The 18,470-nt window shown below is 44.3% G+C and overlaps 2 protein-coding genes across 14 annotated transcripts in view; one reads left to right on the top strand and one right to left on the bottom strand.

Moving 5' to 3' along the window:
* Positions 1-1,781: 1,781 nt before the first annotated feature.
* On the bottom strand, positions 1,782-17,618 carry FASTKD2 (FAST kinase domains 2). Of its 4 annotated transcripts, none has more exons than XR_011528876.1 (12): positions 17,297-17,430; positions 15,847-16,667; positions 12,750-12,853; positions 11,958-12,066; positions 11,546-11,669; positions 11,143-11,282; positions 9,831-10,003; positions 6,645-6,808; positions 5,480-5,692; positions 4,850-5,089; positions 3,251-3,365; positions 1,782-2,054 (listed from the first exon to the last, which is right to left on the bottom strand). XR_011528876.1 is itself a non-coding variant. In XM_008516904.2 (12 exons), the coding sequence occupies exons 2-12, from the start codon at positions 16,567-16,569 to the stop codon at positions 1,935-1,937; spliced, it is 2,073 nt and encodes a 690-aa protein (XP_008515126.1). In that variant the 5' UTR covers positions 16,570-16,667; positions 17,297-17,618; the 3' UTR covers positions 1,782-1,934. The 4 variants fall into 4 exon arrangements, 2 of the variants coding, with proteins under 2 accessions (XP_008515126.1, XP_008515127.1); XR_011528877.1 differs by lacking the exon at positions 17,297-17,430 and adding an exon at positions 16,803-17,294; XM_008516904.2 differs by having other exon boundaries at positions 5,002-5,089; positions 17,297-17,618.
* MDH1B (malate dehydrogenase 1B) overlaps positions 17,398-18,470 on the top strand; it is a 31,031-nt gene continuing 29,958 nt past the window's right edge. For 7 of the 10 annotated variants that reach the window (XR_011528880.1, XR_011528878.1, XR_011528881.1 and 4 more), the window contains exon 1: positions 17,525-17,666. Coding sequence is in view for 4 of the 10 variants with exons in the window: in XM_070581784.1 (XP_070437885.1) it covers positions 17,525-17,666 (142 nt within the window). In the remaining 6 variants the exon portion in view is untranslated. Of the gene's footprint in view, positions 18,445-18,470 lie in introns of all 10 variants that reach the window. The other 3 variants (XM_070581783.1, XM_070581787.1, XM_070581788.1) reach the window with 3 other exon arrangements.

Below are 18,470 nucleotides of genomic sequence, written 5' to 3'. Positions count from 1 at the left end.
GAAGGGGAAAAGAAAGGAACGACCTCAACAAAGCATGAGTTACGGGTCACCAACCCCCAGACTATCAGTTCTAATAAATCTGGACTCCTGGCCATCTCTGTATGATCTCATCTGTGTTGCTTAGACAGGCTCACCTCCACCCAGAGTGCCTGTTACAAATGCAGATGCCTGACCCTCACCCATTTTTAACATGCTGCCTCATTAATTCTTACTCAGTCTACAATTTGAGAACTTGGTCCAATTGCTATGCGGCCAGTGCTTGAAAGTGGAGTCAATGCCCGAGTCCTAGAACAGCTCGTAGCAAGAGTATAAACATGCAGATTCCAAACACAAGGACTGCCCACACCAACTTACCTGCAAACCATCACAACCAAGAAACCAATTTTCAATGCATCAAAACTAATGAGAAAAAGTAAAACCTACAGCTCACGAATTTGTCAAAAACCTGGATACTAGAGGGAATACGTATGGTTGGAAAAATGACAACTTCCGGAATTTTCTAAGCATATTATACAATATGCCAGTAACAAGAACATACAACAGAGAAAAGATAGTCTCTTCAACAAATGGTGTTGGGAAAACTGGGCAGCCACACGCAAAAGAATCAAAATAGAGCACTATCTTACACCACACACAAAAAGAGACTCAAAATGGATCAAAGACTTGAAGCTAAGACCTGAAACTATAAAACTTCTGGAAGAAAACATAGGTAGTACACTCTTTGACATCGATCTTAAAAGGATCTTCTTGAATACCATGTCTTCTCAGACAAGGGAAACAAAATAAAAAATAAATAAGAGGGACTTCATCAGACTAGAGCTTCTGGAAGGCAAAGGAAACTGGGATCAAAATCAAAAGACAACCTGCCAATAGGGAGAAAATATTTACAAATCATATATCTGACAAGGGGTTAATCTTCCTAATATATAAAGAACTCACACAACTGAACAACAAGAAAAAGAACAGCCCGATCAAAACATGGGCAGAAGATATGAAGACATCTCTCCAAAGAAGGTATACAGATGGCCAACAGGCACATGAAAAGATGTTCAACATTACTAATCATCAGGGAAATGCAAATCAAAACTACACTTAGATATCACCTCACACCCATTAGAATGGCTATAATCACCAAGACAAAAAATAACAAATGTTGGAGAGGATATGGAGAGAAGGGAACCCTCATACACTGCTGGTGGGAATGCAAACTGGTACAGCCACTATGGAAAACAGTATGGAGATTCCTCAAAAAAACTAAAATTAGAAATACCATATGACTCAGCTATCCCACAATTGGGTAGCTACCCAAACAACTTGAAATCAACAATCCAAAGTAACATATGTACCCCTATGTTCATTGCAGCATTATTCACTATAGCCAAGACATGGAAGCTATCCAAGTGCCCATCAAATGCTGATTGGACACAGAAGATGTGGTACATATATACAATGGAATACTACTTAGCCATAAAAAAGACAAAACTGTCCCATTCGCAACAACATGGATGGACCTGGAGGCAATTATGGAAAGTGAAATAAGCCAGACTGAGAAAGATGAACACCAGATGATTTCACTCCTATGTGGAATAGAAACTAACACACGGACACAGAGAATAGTTCAGTGGTTACTGGGGGGAAGGGGTCTGGGAGGAGGGCACTGGAGATGAAGGGGAGCACTTATACGGTGACAGACAAATAATAATGTACAACTGAAATTTCACAATGTTGTAAATTATTGTGCACTCAACAACAACAACAAAATATGCCAGTAACAATTCTTCTATTGTTAAAATTAATTTTAATAGTGAAGTGAAGTAACACATTTTGTTATGGGGAGCAGTCAGGTGAATTTCATGGACGACTGAATTGTAGTCTTTATTAAAGATACTTTTACAAATTTATGTCTCCTAATATGAAAAGGTCGCTTTTCACTTTTAACACGTGCTCTGCAAGTTTGCATTGGCAGTAGGAAGGGCTTCAGTTGAATAAATTTCAGTCTTCAGAAATGTGACTGCATCCTCCATCTCTAGTTTTTCCATCTCCCAATTATTGACCTTACCAAAGAAAGAGGAAAATCATCAGTTTGCAAGAAGATAATGACACATAAAAACTAGTTTCAAGATCCAAGCACATTAAAGTAATATTAAGCCAACTGCTTTTTAAAAGCAAATGTTATCTTGTAATTACTCCTATTTTAAAGGTTTAGTAAGACTTTGTGCTAGGGCCGAAGAAAGCTCTAACAGTGAAAATTAGAAAAACTTTAAAGCTCCTTTAAAAGGTACAAAAATTCCTTTCTTGGGATAATCTTCCTTAGAATATCTATAATAGCCAATATGGAAAAAAAAAGTCTTAAATAGTAGCCCATCGATAGAAAGGGCCATTTTAACCTCAGTAATCTGAGTGTCGTCCATTTTTGGATCCTGAAGCACATAACGAAGGTTCGAACGTTTACGTTTCACATCTTGTGCAGGACCAAATGAGCGGCATCTAGATAGATCCCAACATTAACCTAAATAAACATTTATTTGTAAGGTTCTTGCTCCACATAGAGACCTCTGGAGAGGCTGTTCAAGAAAAGCTGTGGGGCCTGGAACCTAAATGAAGCAGAAGAGGGAAGAAGAACCATCCAGCATCTTCTGGTGACAAACGTGCTATAAGCCTCACGTTGCCCATGAAAACAGAGCTTCAATTCGCACCTTTTCTTTCCTTGTTCAAGATAACCTGGAAAGTGAATGTGGTTTCATGTGTCTTACATTAAGTAAGAATATATATTATTTATATTTTTCCTCTTAACAAAAAGAATTAAAGTTGAGCAAATGTAGCATTTATAAAACCTCTAGTAAATGACAGTAATCAGCTGCGTAGAAGCCAAATCATGGACTAGAAATGTTCTTTTTCAAAGAAAAGAGTAACTAAAACACGGTGCCAGCCCCATGACATAGTGGTTAAGTTCAGCACACGCCACATCAGCAGCCCAGGTTCACGGGCTCGGATCCTGGGTGTGGACCTACACCACTCATCAGCCACGTTCTGGCAGCGACCCACACACAAAATAAAGGAAGACTGGCACAGACATTAGCTCTGGGCTAAGCCTCCTCAATCAATCAATCAATCAATCAATCAAATAAAACATGTATTCCGATACTGCTGACAATTCCTCTATGGTCCTAGTGACCAAGTTTGGCCACACCATTCCTGGCACAATGGACATCAGTAACTGAAGAATATTTCATTTGCATTTTTTTCTTACCAAGATCACATGAAAACCCATTCCTTTCAAATGCCGCATTTTCATTGCAAGGAATCCCCTGGGGTGGGTTGAACCCAAACAGTAAGCAGATCTGGGAACACACAGTACAGCTACCCTGAAAACAAAAGTGCACAGCAGACACTAGTTACTAATGAGACCACCACTGAAAACCTCGCTGCGCTCCTGTTCTCTGGAGGTCTCTAAGTCGAGCTGGCCGCTGACTGCAGCCCCCGTTCCCTGCCATCTCAGTCCTTCGCCTCCCTGTTGTGGGGCCTCTACAAATAAGCCAGTATAAGCAGCTCATAATAATGCTTCACACGCAGTTACCCTCAATCATCCTCGAGGATAGTACATTCTCGATGAGAAGTTTCAGATACGAAAGTACCCATTTTAAGGTTCCCGTGTGTAGAGCTAATCTCTGATCGAAACATAATTATTTACGCTACTAGAAGTAATGATGCAGCCAGCACCAAACGGTACATGCTCTTCTTGCACATATTGTCTCCCAGAGAGAGCAGCATTTAAAAACCAGAATGGGGAGACTACTTACAAAGAAGAGAACATAAGAGAAAGGCAAGACTGTTAAAAAGATAAAATCTGTTATGTGTAACAAAAACATGGAAGGCGTAATTTGTTTTTTCATTGTTTTCGGCCTTTTGGAGAGATTAAATTCATTGGGGAAAAAAGACATTTGTATCCTTACTGTCTTGCATTAGGCTCTGCCTGTTATCTGAGATAATGTAGGAGAAATTTTATCTTTTTGAGGAATGCTCAGATTCCTCACTTTTCAGTACTTTAGGCTGAGAGCTACTATGGTGTATTATTATGCCACAACAGTGGAGTACCTGAAAAAGAAAAATGACCTTTCAACGAGGTCTGAGAAAAGCCTTTTTCTGAGGGGAGGTGGGTAATGTATAGGGAAGGCGGCAGTTGAGAAAGACAGTCAAGGAACAAGCTAGGTGGTTCAGAAGGGGGTCAAGTTACAGAGCTGTGAGTGAGTGGAGAGGGACGGGCAGACACGAGTTTGAGTCCCTACAGACTGTCTGGACCCCTCTCTCCGTATGTATGTGCGTGTCCTATAAAGCAACAGAGGACGGAAGTTCCCAGGGGTCTGACTCATCTCTGTGTGCCCCACGCGCCTAGCAGAGCCTTTCCACAAAGGCCGCCTGGACACGGGCATGCACAGCACGATCAGACGCGTCTGCTTCAAAGGCAGGACTTGCCCTCAGGGGCAGAATCATTTCTCCCAGAGACACCCACTCTGCAGCATGTGAGTCAAGGGCACAGCGCACGGTTAACTCCAGGCCGGTCTGACCTGTGCGCGACACAGTGTCATAAAACGCTGAAGCTTCTCTACCTGCAGGAGGGCTTCAGTGTAGAGGAAAACACTGACTGGTATTTGATTTTTGTAGAAAACTTAATTCTTTATGGTCACTGTTACATTCTCGTGAGAAGTTCACGCTGCACTGATAGCTTCAATGATGGGAACACTGCTTAACTGAACAGTTTAGCTTTAAAACCTAAGTTCTAGAAGTTGCCCGTTTCATTAAACGCCCAACTCCAGTCCGCTGTCTTCGACCACAGAGCCCACGTCTGCACCTGAGGAGTGGACTAGCGGATGAGAAGTCGCTTGGCGCACTGCACGTGCCACTCAAGTGTCAGGTCCTATACTGTCACTGCTATTCAGAGTCAAGTCTGTGAGAATTAAGGTTTCAACTCAGAGGCTCAGCAAATGAATACATGTACGTAACCTCTGAATATCCGTAGCAGAAGTTACCAGATCCACGTCAGAAAATGGAAGCACTTGACTCCTGTTCGTATCCATTCTGATTTCAAAATCTGAAAAAAAAGAATTGATACTAATTTTTCAACATTGCTCAAAGTGATTTTCCGTTTCAAAATACATCATATTACCACCAATGATGATAATGGCAGCAGCTAAAATGCACTGAAATCACCAAGTACCAGACACTAGTCTGGACTTTACAGGTATAACCTCACTTCTTCGTCACAGGAGCCCCATGAAGTGGGGACCATTATGGTCGCCACTTGTCAGCTAAGGAAACGGAGCTGGTCAGGGCTGGCCACAGCACCAGCGAGGGGCAGAGCGAGCTCCCAAACCTGGCAGTCCAGCTCCAGAGCCAGCGCAGCACTGGACTGCCGTGCCAATTACGTCTCTTTTGTCAGAAAAAAGAAAATAAAACAGGAAAATCATATAAAGTCCCATACCAATATGATAATTATGTGGCAGCTGCACATTTTTTGAGAAGCATCCATCTCCCAGGAGGCTACTCAGCGCCTCTGCCACCTTGGCGTTTGGAGGCAAGGGCGCGGGGGGCAGCAGTGGTAGGGCTAGGTCCACGGCCTTGTGATAAGGAGCATCGTCGAGCTTCAGGCAAGCAGCCAAAATGTGCAGCTTGTGAACATTCCTCTCCACGTCACCTAAAAAAAAGGGAGAGAGAAAGAAACATACAGTGAAGAAAAATATTAAGCCACACTTCAGAAACGGTAATAATGCGCCCGCACTTCTGACCACACTTCTGACCAGGAGGAGTCCCTCTGCGTCTCCCTCCGCCCCAGTGTCCAGAGCAACGGCCTGCACTTGAGAACCTGCACTCGAGAACGTGTCAAGGGTTAAAATCTCCCTCAAGGTGACTCAGTCCCAACTCTTCACTGAACAGATGAGGAAACGCCCAGCAATGCTAACAGGCCTCAGGAAGCACTAAAGGCAAGGCCAGGACTAGAACCCAGGGCCCCACCTCAGACTGCCTGAACCATCGGCACGTGCTGCTCCTTCTCCACAAGGCAACTTCAGAACTTCCTAACACTGTTGGCAGGAGAATTTAAACAACTCTAGTCTCAGAAGCATCATCAAATTTTCTACATCTAGCCTGATACTGCTTTTCCTTGTTTAATACTGAAGGCCAAAGGTCAACAATTAACTTGGCCCCAGAGTAAACAAATCCACTCCTTTGGTAACTACTTGGCTTCCTGATCTCACAGGCTGTGCCTCATTACAGGCCGTAAGTGACAAAGTGTTTACAGCTGCAAAGGTTGCCTGACCTCAGCTTCAAAGGTGACTTGTGGGGATTTGGAAGTACAAGCACCTCTGATCAAGGATAAAGAACGAGGTGAACATTCAGCCCTTGCCTGGGGGCGTAAGGTGTAAACCGAAGGCACGGCTTCTCTGTCTCCCTTCCATGCTGGGCTCTGCCACGACAGGGGGCTCAGAGGTTCAGTCTGAAGCGCTGCCCCGACTTCACCACCGCTGCTCCTGCCCCCGGAACCCCTGCTCTGCACGTCTTACACTGCTCCCACCAAGACCCCACTGAGAGTCACAAGGCAGCCAGCAGCACAGCTGTGTGTCGGTCACCACCGTGCACTTATGTCCCACCTGACGTCAGCAGCTCGCCGATGACATCCTTTTGGAGAAGCTGATTAACAGCGGCCAGGGGAAACCGGTTCATCAAGCAGAGGGAACACACGGCGTTGAGCAGGTTTTCAGATGAGAGCTGGTGAAGACAGCCAGTCAGAGCACCAGCCATGGCTTCCAGGAACCTTCGGGGGAACAAAGGAGAGTCAGCTTTCACATCTAAACAGAGACAAGGTCACGGAAGGGCGAGTGAGGTGCCACAGAACCAAAGGAGTCCAAAGAAAAGAGACAAGAAACTCAGGCCTGACTGCGTATTCACACACCTCTCAGTTAGGCTGCTATTGCATAAGAAACACACTCACTCAGTGATGGTTAGCTACCGCTCTACATCATGGACAGGGCAAATGTTGTACAGGCTTTAACTCATTTAATTCCTACTAAAAGTCTATGGGGTAGGAATTATCATTAACCTCATACAAAGATGCGTAAACAGGCTCAGAGAGGTCAGTAACTTGTCCAAGAACACACAGCAAAGTAGTAGCAGAGAGAGCCTTGGAACCCAAGTTGTCAGGCTCCGGAGCCTTCTACACATTAAGCTAGGCTTTTATCATGGGTATGTCCAGAAGGCCTGGGACACCCCTGCAGGTTTATAACCAATTACAATTCTCTAGCTATCAATACTCTGAGTCAAAAGAGCAGCAAGCCAATCCCCCCTAGAGCGAACGTGACGCAGTGTTAACAGGCCAGACAGCACAGAGGAAGAGAGGAGAGGTCAGAACTAGGGAGCCTCTTGCCCAGGGTGGCACTGCCAACAAATGGCCCAGACACCCTCTGACCCCAGGTCAGTCTGACGCTTAGGCATAAGCTATACATCATTACATGAGAAAAGGAGGACGTACATGCAAAGTGCTGTGCGCCTGCCCAGGAAGGCAAACAGCAGCTGCGGGACAAGGAGAATTTCAGCAAGTGGGAAAGACAAGAAAAGGCTTTGGGACTGCACAGAGGATGGAACCCTGAGAGTGCACGTTCTTGGTTCTGCAGCGATGAGTAGGGCTAAGGCCTGGAGCCTGCTGCCCACAGCAGGGCAGGCACGCCCTGAGCACACCGAGCCTGCTGTCCACAGCAGGGCAGGCATACCCTGAGCAACAAGGAGGCTGCAGAGGAAAAGGCCTGGGAGGCCCTGGGAGGTCCCGTGGGAGGAGTAGCCGGGAGGCGGGAAGCCAGGGAGGGGGTGGGGGCTAAGCAGGACCGCGGGAGCTACAATGGGGAGGAAGAACATAACGGGTCTAGAGACAACAGTGAGGCACCGCTCACTAACTGATAACTGACTGAGTGTGGAGATGTAGCAAGAAAGGGCAGGGCTGCAGATGACTAGGAGTGGGGCCTCGGCTGTCTGCAGCTCCCCAGTCCGCTGGCCCCACGCCTTAAGCCAGCCTCGTGCCTCCACAACTCCCAACTACGAGCTGCTCCCTGCACGCGCTCTGCTGCTTCTGCCCTCCTGAACTTGGACCTGGAGCCTTCCACTGAGAGCATTCCTTCCTGCTTGTCTTCCCGGGGCAGCTCCTATCTATCCCTCTCTGAAGGTCTGCTCAGGGACCACTGCCTCCAGGCAGCATCTCCAGGGATCCACCTGAGGCTCCACTTCTCCAGGCTGGGATCCGCACGTGCCCCTCCTCCACTGCGCACAGCCCACACACAACTCTGTCAGGCCAATTTTCATGCTGTATTTAATTGCCGATTTATGTGTCTACCTTACTCATTACACCGAATCCTCTGGCAAAAAGGACTGTGTCTTATTTATCTTTGTCCTAAGTACTCAAGTGCTTGGTACACATTTTCTGATGAAATGAACAAATCAACTTAGGTGAGGAGAACGTTACTGCAAAAGGATAAGTCAAGAATAATGAACCAAAAATTCAGCAATTTGTACATATTAAATATATACAGCTTTTTACATGTTAATCATACCTCAATAAAGTGATTTAAAAAAATCACTTCACATGGTGTTTGGTAAATACTAAATAAGTGACCAGAAAAAGAAGAACGAGCTGACTTCCAGAACTGCTGGACTGGAGACCCCTATAGGGTCTACAGTGACCATGTGATTACTGGCCCCAAAGGGACAGGCATGTGACCCAAACTCAGGTCAATCAGACTTTCTCTTCTGGAAATCTGAACCTTGAGGGGAAACCACAGGGATGGAAGGAAGCTGGAGTCAAGTCACTTGACGGCAAAGGAAGGGCCTGTGAATCTTGCCACTGAGACCCTCAGAACTGCCCAGTTTGTTCCTCCAAGGCCTCTGTGGCCCACACTCTAATTTTTTTTTAATCTAACAATTACTGTGTGCCAGGCATTGTTTTAAGAACCTGACACAGGTTAATTCATTTAATCCTCATAACAACCCAAAGTGATTAGAAATGACTCTTATTTCTTATCCCCACTTTAATAGAGGGAGAAACTAAGGCACAGATAAGTGACTTGCCAGAAGTTAAATGGCTAATGAACGACACAGCTGGGATCCAAACCCAAGCAAGAGGCCTCCAGAGCACAAGCGTTTCATCACTCTTCTAACCAACGACATCAGACATGCACTGCAGTGCTTAGTCAACACTAACTGATACAGAGAGGAAGAAAAGACATTCCGGGGGGAAGCAGAGGCAGGGAAGAGCCTGGCACGTCTGAGGAATTGCATGTTAATATTATTATTAAGTAATGTTAATTAATAATAATATAATTTATGTATCAACATATAATTAATTAATATTAATTGCTGTATAGCTGCGGTTAAAAATGAAAAGAATAGCAAGCAGTAGTTTGGGACCAAATGAATAATTAGGGTCAAAACTAAACTATGAACACAGGAGCTGAGAATCAGCTGGGAGAGTCTGACATGAAGACTCCTATGTTGAATTAACAAATATCCCATCTTTAAAGAAGAAAGAAAAAAGCAAAACAAAGGATAGAAAAATAAAGTGGAATTCTGTTTAGCTTCATAAATAAGGAACCATATTGTCAGATACTTCTCATATAACAGCAAAGTTTTTAAAACAAACAAAACAAATACAGAATACTATGTGTTCCTTCTTGACATGGATGATGGCCATGGATGTGTTCACCTGTAATAATTCACCGGGCTTATGAAGATTTGTAATCTTTTCTATAAGTATGCTACATGGCAATAAAAAAGGAAAAAAACCAAGTACATACTCTCGGGTCTGGCATGTGTGGAAGTGATTGAGAGAAGAATACACATGAAGAATGGAGACGATGCTTTTCACGTTCAGAACGCCAGCCTCATCTACTATTTTCTTCATAAACAAGTCCATCAAACCAACATGTCGAAAGCCGAGGTTTTCAAATAAAATGAGGAGAAAGAGAACCTTAAAAAAAGTGAGTTGATGGAAAACTTTTTAATATTTACAGTATGCTAGAAGTAATTTTTTTAGATCTCAAAAAATTTAAACAGCAAAGAATTGTCCTGACAGAGAGAATATTCCCTAAAAAGGAACAACTATCTTTTCCTCACAAAATCTGTCCCAGGAATTCTCGAATCAGGTATTAAGTTACTAAGCAACCTCTTCTTACAAGCTGAGAACCACGGCACACAATGGTCTCCATATTTCCATTTCATTTAGAAATAAATCCTTTCCCACATGCTTTTCAGACAACAGGTCTGAAAACTAAATATACCTTCTCTCAAGTTTTTCAAAATGACCAACTCAATGTTGAACTGCTCCCCTTTCCAAACCAGACACTTCGTAGATTCTAACATATAAGAGACAACTCAAAAATTTCTATATTCCATAGAAATTTCTACAAATGAGAATAGAGATGAAATACTATGATTCAACTAAAATTTCCAATTTGCCTCTCATTTCCCTTCTCACAATTAGTACTTCTCTTTCCAAAATCAATTTCCATGGCAAACTCAATATTCACCTTATCTTCCAAAGTAAACTGAACCTAGTGAACTAACAGTTACCGATGCTTTACTGTAAAATGAAATTTTTACCGGCTGCTTCATTTAGATGTATATATTACTAACACAGCCCCTGAATTTAAAGGCTCTTACTCTGGAGAAAATAAGCAAACTTTCCATAAATAGAAAATAGACACGATCATTAAGTAATGACATTTAATTCTTCAAAAAGCATAAGCTTGTCACATGACCCACTCATTTTTATTGTTCTAAATCTAACAAAGAAAAAATAGAAAGACAGAAATAATCCTAATTATTCAAAGTACCACACAACCTTTTGAAAAACCAAACAGAAGAACAAACTTTGGACACTATAATTTTTGTTTCAGATAGAAAGATGGTCAAAACATTCAATAGTATAGTAACAGTAACTCCCTGAGAGAAATGATAAGAAGCTAACTTCTCAAAAGTAAAGTTAGCACTGGAATATTTTGGTATCTTAACTGCCATAAAGCTAGAGAAAAATACTTAGAATGTTAAATGAATTAATACGCTTCTTAAAAGTTTCTGAGGCTTATTCTAAACTGTTAACATACTTACTTGTTTCAACTTCCAGACGTCAAAAGTTGTAGCCACATAATCCGCTATTCCCTTGAAAAGATCTAAATTACGGTATCGGAGGTCTCTACAAGACTGCAGTATGCTGATCAATATTTTAAAAGGACACCCATGGATATTACCTTTAAGAATGAGTTAAATAAACAAAAATTACCAGGTGGTTTTGAATATAAGAGCCAAGCTACTCTATACTGATTACTTTTGTTTCTTTAGGGAAAAACAGCAATGTATTTTGTAAAATAACTAAAGGTGAAATAAAATTTAGGGCTAACCATATCATCAGATACTTCTCATATAACAGCAAAGTTTTTAAAACAAACAAAACAAATACAGTCCAGAACAGGAGATCAGATGCTAAAAGTCACGTAAGAAAAATTCCCCTCACCGACGACCATCTTGCTGCATTCGTCCAGAAGGACAACAGAGCAGTGACCCATGGCGGCCAGGACCTCAAACATGCGCTGGCTGTTCAAGAGAGAGAATCTGTCTAATTCCCTCAAGGCTTTCATCTGAAGAAAACAAACAAATTCAATTTAACATTTGTGGAAAAATAAATGAAACTTCTATTTTTAAATAAAAAGGATGAAGTTCGAACAAAATGACTCAGATATACTGATTAAATATATATATATACAGACAGATAAATATAAATTTACTGCTATTATCTCACTTTAGCCAAGTTAAACCCAAAAGTACAACAATGTCCTCCTAAAAAACGGCCTTCAGGAAGTGACAGCGAGTAGCAAGGAATATTTTTCTCAAATCTCACCACTAGAGAAAATTCAGAAGGTGTTTACCTCCAGTTTCCTTTTAAGAGCCATTGGTGCATCTTTTCCAATACATTTCATCATGGCTTGTAATGTGAAGACACGTTCTATTTTCCACACTTGTTGGTCAGCTAGTATCCTATAATCAAACACAATAAATACCACAATCCTAAAAGCTTAAAACCAGAAGAGAAATCTTAAGTCATTAGGTCCAGCTCCCACTTCTAAGCAAGGAATATGAAGCCACAGCAATGATCTACCTGCCCAACTGAGTGTAAATAGTTAGTGAAAGATCCAGGACCAGTCTAACACTCCTCCCTCTGACACTATTCTGCTATCTTTATGAATGAAGAAATCCTATCAGGAGGTTATAGTAAGACACCTCAAGGCACAGTCAATGAAAAAGGGAATTAAGGATTATTCTCACTGACCTAATAGAACAGTTGTATCAGTTTCATAAATTATAACTCAATTATAAATTATAAAACTTTTCGAGCTGGGCCAGTGTTATGTAACCTCCACATAGCGCCCAAATAATGGTTATGAACTGAACAGTGTCAGTTGTCTCCCAGCCCACATCAGAAATTAAGATCAATTTAGCTTTCAGCATCACCCACAGCCTTCTACAGTGGACCCTAAAAGCAGCCTTATTTCTAGCTTTACCTAATCCAGAGTCAGGATTTTAAGTTTAATAAGGTATTAAAGATTATAATCAACAACAAAGTCTCCTCCACCCAAAAACAGTTCAGCTTTCATCTTGGGTTTTGATTTGAGACGTAAGAGGACAGAGAATGCCAATGAAGCAAACATGAGAGCTCTCACCGCAGTCCTGCTCGAAGCACATCCACGTTCTTGCAAGGCTCCATGGTCTCTAGAACGGTTGACAAAACTGAAAGACATTTCTCATCACACTCATTGATTCGCTCCTAGTGAAATATAATTACAGAAACACTAGAGACGGTGAGCCGCAGCAGACTGTCTCACCCAAGCAAAGCCACTGAACCGAGGCTTTCAATTAAAGGATTAAGTACCAAACCAATAATTCATACAGTCAGTCCACAATAAACAGCATCTTTGGGAAACAAAATGTCCTGTGTAGTGAATTTTCCAAATAACCAATGCACACTTTTACGCATCAACACTTTTTACATTCACCCTTATCACTGAAAATCCATTGATATTGATTATACTCCTCTGCTGAGATAACTTTTATCAAACATAATATCCACCTATTCTTAGGGTTCAAGGTCATCATGAAGACAAGTGTAGTAATATAACAGTTACTGAGGCACACAGGGCAGCCTGCCCTGACGACCCCCGGACAGTTGGGCCCTTGTAATTTCCCTGCGTCCTTTCTTGGGTCAAACTGTAACTTCAGCTGTGAATCTTCTGATCCACAGGTGCTGTCACATTCTACTACCACTATCTGAGACTCCAGGGGAGCCGCAGGCCCCAGATCCTTCTGCCAGGTCCCTTGCCTTAGGGTACTAACCTAGATTCCAGAAATGGCAGTGGGCATAATTTGGAAAGTGAATAGTAACTAGGCAGCCTACCAAGTGCTCTAAGATTGAATCACAACTAGTCTATACACATCACAAGAGTAGTTGTGATCACAGCTGAGGAAACAGGCTGAAGAGGAAGGTTCCTTTACTACAATTACATGGCCAACAAGGTACAAAGTTTCAAGTGAGAACCAGATAATGATGAGAGATGGACAAGGCTGGAAGAAAAAAAGTCTCATTCCCATGGGAGGGTTTGCAGGATAATTTACAAGATTCCATCAACATCGGCTGTGAAAGGAAAGACCATTTGGCTACGTGTTTGGACAGCAAATTCACGGATGCCACACTGTCCTTTCTTCTCTAGCTGAAGTGTCCTTACAACATTCCAACAGGTCAGTGAGACACAATCAAACATACAGACATTCTGACTGCAAACATCCACTGCTCACGCCTCACCGATGCAGAAGCTGTGCTGATGTGCACACCTGTCCAAGAGCTATAAGAGCATCACTGACCAGGAAAAGTGACTTACTATTCTCACTTTTCAATAATTGTGTAGGGAAAACAGTCTACCAAATAAGCAAGGATATTCTGTGGCTTAAACACACACACAAAATAAAAATCAGTTCTTGGTTGAGGACCTATGGAAATCACAGTCATGTAAAAAGTTAAAGCTATAATCTCTTATACCTATGAACTCAATTCTTGAATCCTATAGTAGGACAGCATATATGTCAGGTCATCCTCAGGAAATTCCTGTCTTTTAAAAAATTATTTAATTATGACATCATCGAGTTTATAAGTCTGAAGTATCCACTCTTGAAAGGTAAATAATTACTTTAATGACCTAAACTTTCCTTATCACATCTGTGGTCATTTCAGTGACATCAAACAGGACACTGACTCTCTTGTTTGAAATAATTTCATCCTTCTTCCAATCCATTTTCCACTCATACAGTAATCTAAAAACACAAATTTGAGAATGTCGACCCTTTGCTTAAAATACTTTAGTGGCTTCCCATTGCAGACAGAATAAATCCAAACTCCTTCGCCAGGCATAAAAGGCTCTTTGATTGGGCCCCTTTTTTTCCAGCCACGTCTTACCACTACATCCCTAAAGGCCTCCTCCTACACCATCGCGACTTCCTCCCCACTCCCTCAAACTCACAACCAGCATTCTGTGCTTTAGCCACAAAGAACTACTTTCAGCTCCCCAAACTTGCCAACTTCTGCTCTGGGATGTGCATGCAATCTTCTCTGTGTGAAACACCATCCCCCATCTACTGATTCTCTCACAAACTGCTGGTCCTTCCTTGGATTCAGCTTAGACACCATCTCCTACTGGGCTTGAACCCCAGATCTGCCACAAACTAGACGCTGGTTCATTCACCCAGCAAATATTTATCAAGTACCTACAAAGAGTGACATTACAGTTATGTGACCTTGGGCAAGTTAATGAACCTCTCTAAGCCTAAATTTCCCAATCATTAGTAAGATGAGAATAACAATACCTATTTTAAAAGGCTACACTGAGGACTACAGGAGGCAATTCTGTTTTCAAACTCTGTACATCTCTGCCTCAAATGCTAACCCTGCATCCTACCCCCCGTCTCCTCTTCCCATCACAAAGGTCTTCTCCTGACCAGGCTGGAAGCCGTTACACACTCTCATAAGACTCTATATCATTCTTTCACTGCACTGCAAGCTCTACTGGTCATTATTTTGGTCACAATTGTATTCCCTTGTGCTCAGCACAGTGCCTACAACAGAGAAAATGTGTAACTCATTAAAGGAAAGGTGCTTATATTCCTAATTGCCTACAAAATATCTGCCTCGCCCTCTAGATTATAAGGGCAGGAATCACATCATCTACATCTTTATATCCCCAATGACAAGTGCAGTAATTGATACATAGTTGACACCCAATAAACGTTTATTGCACGAATAAATGAATCCACTAGCTCTGTGACTTGAGCCAAGTTACTTAAAATCACTAAGACTGCAAAACTGAGGTAACATCATGCCTGCAGGGCTGCTGAGAGGATTAAATAAGATTATACAAGTAAAAGGTGTAGGTACTCAAAAAATATTAGCTCCCTTCCCTTCCTTTCTCTCCTTCCTTCAACTACAGAACCTTTCCTTCTACATTTTGTCTCTCATGTTAGCTTATTACTCACTATTTTCAACTCTGGAGAAGAAAAATGGGGCAAGCTTTCATAAATTTCCACTGCAAAAGGAAGGAATGACCTAGCTCACTCAGGGTCTCCAAATCGTATACATGCAGAAACAAATACACAGGAACCACCATTCCACTGAGAGTCTCTTCCAAGGAGGCCACATCTCTCTCTCACCTCATTCTTTCAAAACACGCTACGCCAAACCAGGTAAAAGGATGCTAGGCCTCCTTGTGATTTTACCTGGACCACCCTCAGCAAAGTCTGCACCAGCAGAGTGTTCTGAGGAATTCCAAGCTTCACCACAGCATGAAGACCGAACAGCAGGTGGTCACAGCGCATGATCTTGGCCTCTCTCATCATTTGTCCACACAGCTGGTGAAACGCAGGGTGGTTAAACATCAGCTGTTTTTCAAAGCGCCTCTGCTCATTGGACATCCTTTTGGCAATTGTCCACATGGCTGAGAAATAGTTACTGCTAGGAAATTTAGGGGCTCGTGAAAACGTGTCCAACACATCACTCAGGGAATTACACTCCTGAGACAGTTTTCTAGAGGTGACAGGGGTTGGCTTTGTTTCCTTGGTGAGAACATCTTCACTGGAGGCCTCCTGATGAAAGCTTATCTTCTTCAATCCATTATCAGAGATGAGAGAGTGTTTTGAGTCAAAGGACAGTCCCCTAGGACAAAGTAGTCTGTCAAGTGTAAGGACTGTCACACTGCTCGTGCCCTTTGTTTGAAAGTCATCTCCTGATTTAAAAACTAAGGCATTCTGAAAGAGACATCTAACAGGTGCTTGCAGTCTATTATCAAAGTTATTTAAGAGAAGGTTCCTTGGGTTCCAGTTAGAATAAGCCATTTGTGGTCTGCAAAGTCCCAAAGGATATTGCCTCACAGTTCTGCTCGTTGGGATTAAAGTACTGAATTGTCTTAGGTTCCATAAAAAAGGGCCTGTTCTGTTACTCATTTTGCTATCCACTGAAACACTGTCAAGTGGCTTTAAAGTCGTCAATGTGACACAAACGTCGCCTCCACTAGAGCAAGAGAGCACAGGCCGTCCTTTTCCTGCGGGAGAAGGGGTCACGAGAAGAATAAAAATTAAAGCAAAACTGTTACTTAAAGAAACGAAATGCATTTAATGGAGACTAAAGCGGGACCCTAAGGACACATTAAAGATTTACATTAAACAGGTGAACCTACTGTGCCAACACGGGCGTCCCCCACCTCGACCAGCGCGCGCACCGCCCTAACCGGGCAGGTTACGTCGGGAGCCGTCGTCGCACAAATGAACTTAAAGAAAAGAAATGAAGGGTATTTGGGGTTGAAAAGTGTCCCCTCAACGCCTCCTCCGCAGAGGGGACTTTAGCGCAGCCTCGGAGACGCGGTCAAGGAAAAACAAGGGTCTAGCGTTGATGGAGACTCTCACACGAGGATTCGGCCACGGCCGAGCCCGGACGACGAGGAACAGGGCCCGGGCCAGCAGCCCGGCTCCGGAGAGAAGGCGGCAGGCTCCAGCCGCGCCGCGCCGGGAGGGACACACGGCCGGCCCGCGCCCCGGGGCCCGGCCAGCGAGGCGCCCGTCCTTCCCGCGACTGAGCCTCCGCCCTAAACGAATGCCGGGCAACTCCCGAGACCGTCCTCCCAAAGGAAGGACGGCCAAGGGGCAGCACTGCCCGCGCCCGCCCTCCACTCACCTCGGCTCGGGCCCCGCGCGTCTGGGCAGGCGCCGCCATGACAGCGCCCCCGCGGCTGCGCACATCGCGAGATCGTACGGGTCCTTCCTAGGTCAAAAAGTGTACGTTCGCGGCGGGCGGAGAACGGTTCACTCGGAGGCAAGAGAGCTCGCCTAAGAGGACGACTAGTCGTCTTTGTCGCGGGGCTAGGAACCGGGCAGACCGGAGAGGTTTTAAAGGCAACGTTTGATGGTGGACCCCTACTCTCCCGCCCCCGCCCCCCGCTCCCGGGCGTCGGCCCCGCTCAGCCTCAGTGCGCCTGCGCGGCCTCGGCGGCCGCGTTGCCTGGAAACCGGGCGCGGCGTCCTCATGGCCAAGTTCGTGCTCGCTGGTGAGTGGCCGCCGGCTGCCCGCCGGGTCCTGTCCTGGCGGCCCCGGGCCCTGCGTAGGCCGCGCCGGGCTCGCCGAGATATCTGCTGGGCAGTGACCGCGTGCGAGGCTGCGGACACGGGGCACGGGTGGGAGCGACGTCCCTGCCCTCCGGGGGCGCCGGTCTCGGCGGGGCAGGACCCCGTAAACAAGCAGTTGTGCTCCACTGTGGCCAGTGCAGTGAGGGAGGCGTGCGCGGGCCTCCGGGAGGCGCTCAGGGGCCGATCTGTGAAGGTCTGGGACAGGGAGGCCGTTCCAGCTAAAGGCACGGAGCCTGGAAGTCTCCTGGCCCAGCGGGGAAGTGACTGGACCTAGGCCTGGACCGGGAGCCCGAGCCGGATCCTTGCCCCGCAAGGACACCAAGCAAAGGGGCTGAACTGTGTCTTGAAAGCAATGAGGAGTCGTTGACAATTTCTAAGCAGAAGAGTATCCTTAATGACTTTGCTTTTTAGGAAGCCCACCCTGTCGGCAATGGAGTGGAAGGGTTGGAAATGCCGACCAGCATCCAGAAAACCACTGATGAGGCTTTTGCTGCAATAGGCTGTGTATTGTGCCTACCTCCTTCCCTTCTGAACAAGTTTCTTGAAAGACTAGGCTGCTCTTCTGTCTCCAGGTCCTCCTTCCCCTCAGTCTGGCTTCAGCCCTCACCAAAGTCATCAGTGACTTCCAGAAGCTGTTCAGTCGTTGTCTTTTTGACCTCTGATGCATTAACACAATTGACATCTCCCATCTGCCCGAAGGTCTATTTCCTTTGCTTCTTTATTCG

The sequence above is a fragment of the Equus przewalskii genome, chromosome 17, assembly GCF_037783145.1.
Source record: "Equus przewalskii isolate Varuska chromosome 17, EquPr2, whole genome shotgun sequence".
Taxonomy (NCBI): Eukaryota; Metazoa; Chordata; class Mammalia; order Perissodactyla; family Equidae; genus Equus; species Equus przewalskii.
Note: the sequence above shows the minus strand (reverse complement) of the source record. Positions and strands in the feature narration are given on the sequence as shown.

Coding starts and splice junctions, on each gene's coding strand:
- FASTKD2 (XM_008516904.2), bottom strand. CDS start 16,569: ATGAGTAACAGAACAGGCCCTTTTTTATGGAACCTAAGACAATTCAGT. Junction 5,693..6,644: donor CGGCGAGCTGCTGACGTCAG/GTGGGACATAAG, acceptor CCTTTTTTTTAG/GTGACGTGGAGAGGAATGTT. Junction 5,090..5,479: donor GCCACATAATTATCATATTG/GTATGGGACTTT, acceptor CTTTTTTTTCAG/ATTTTGAAATCAGAATGGAT.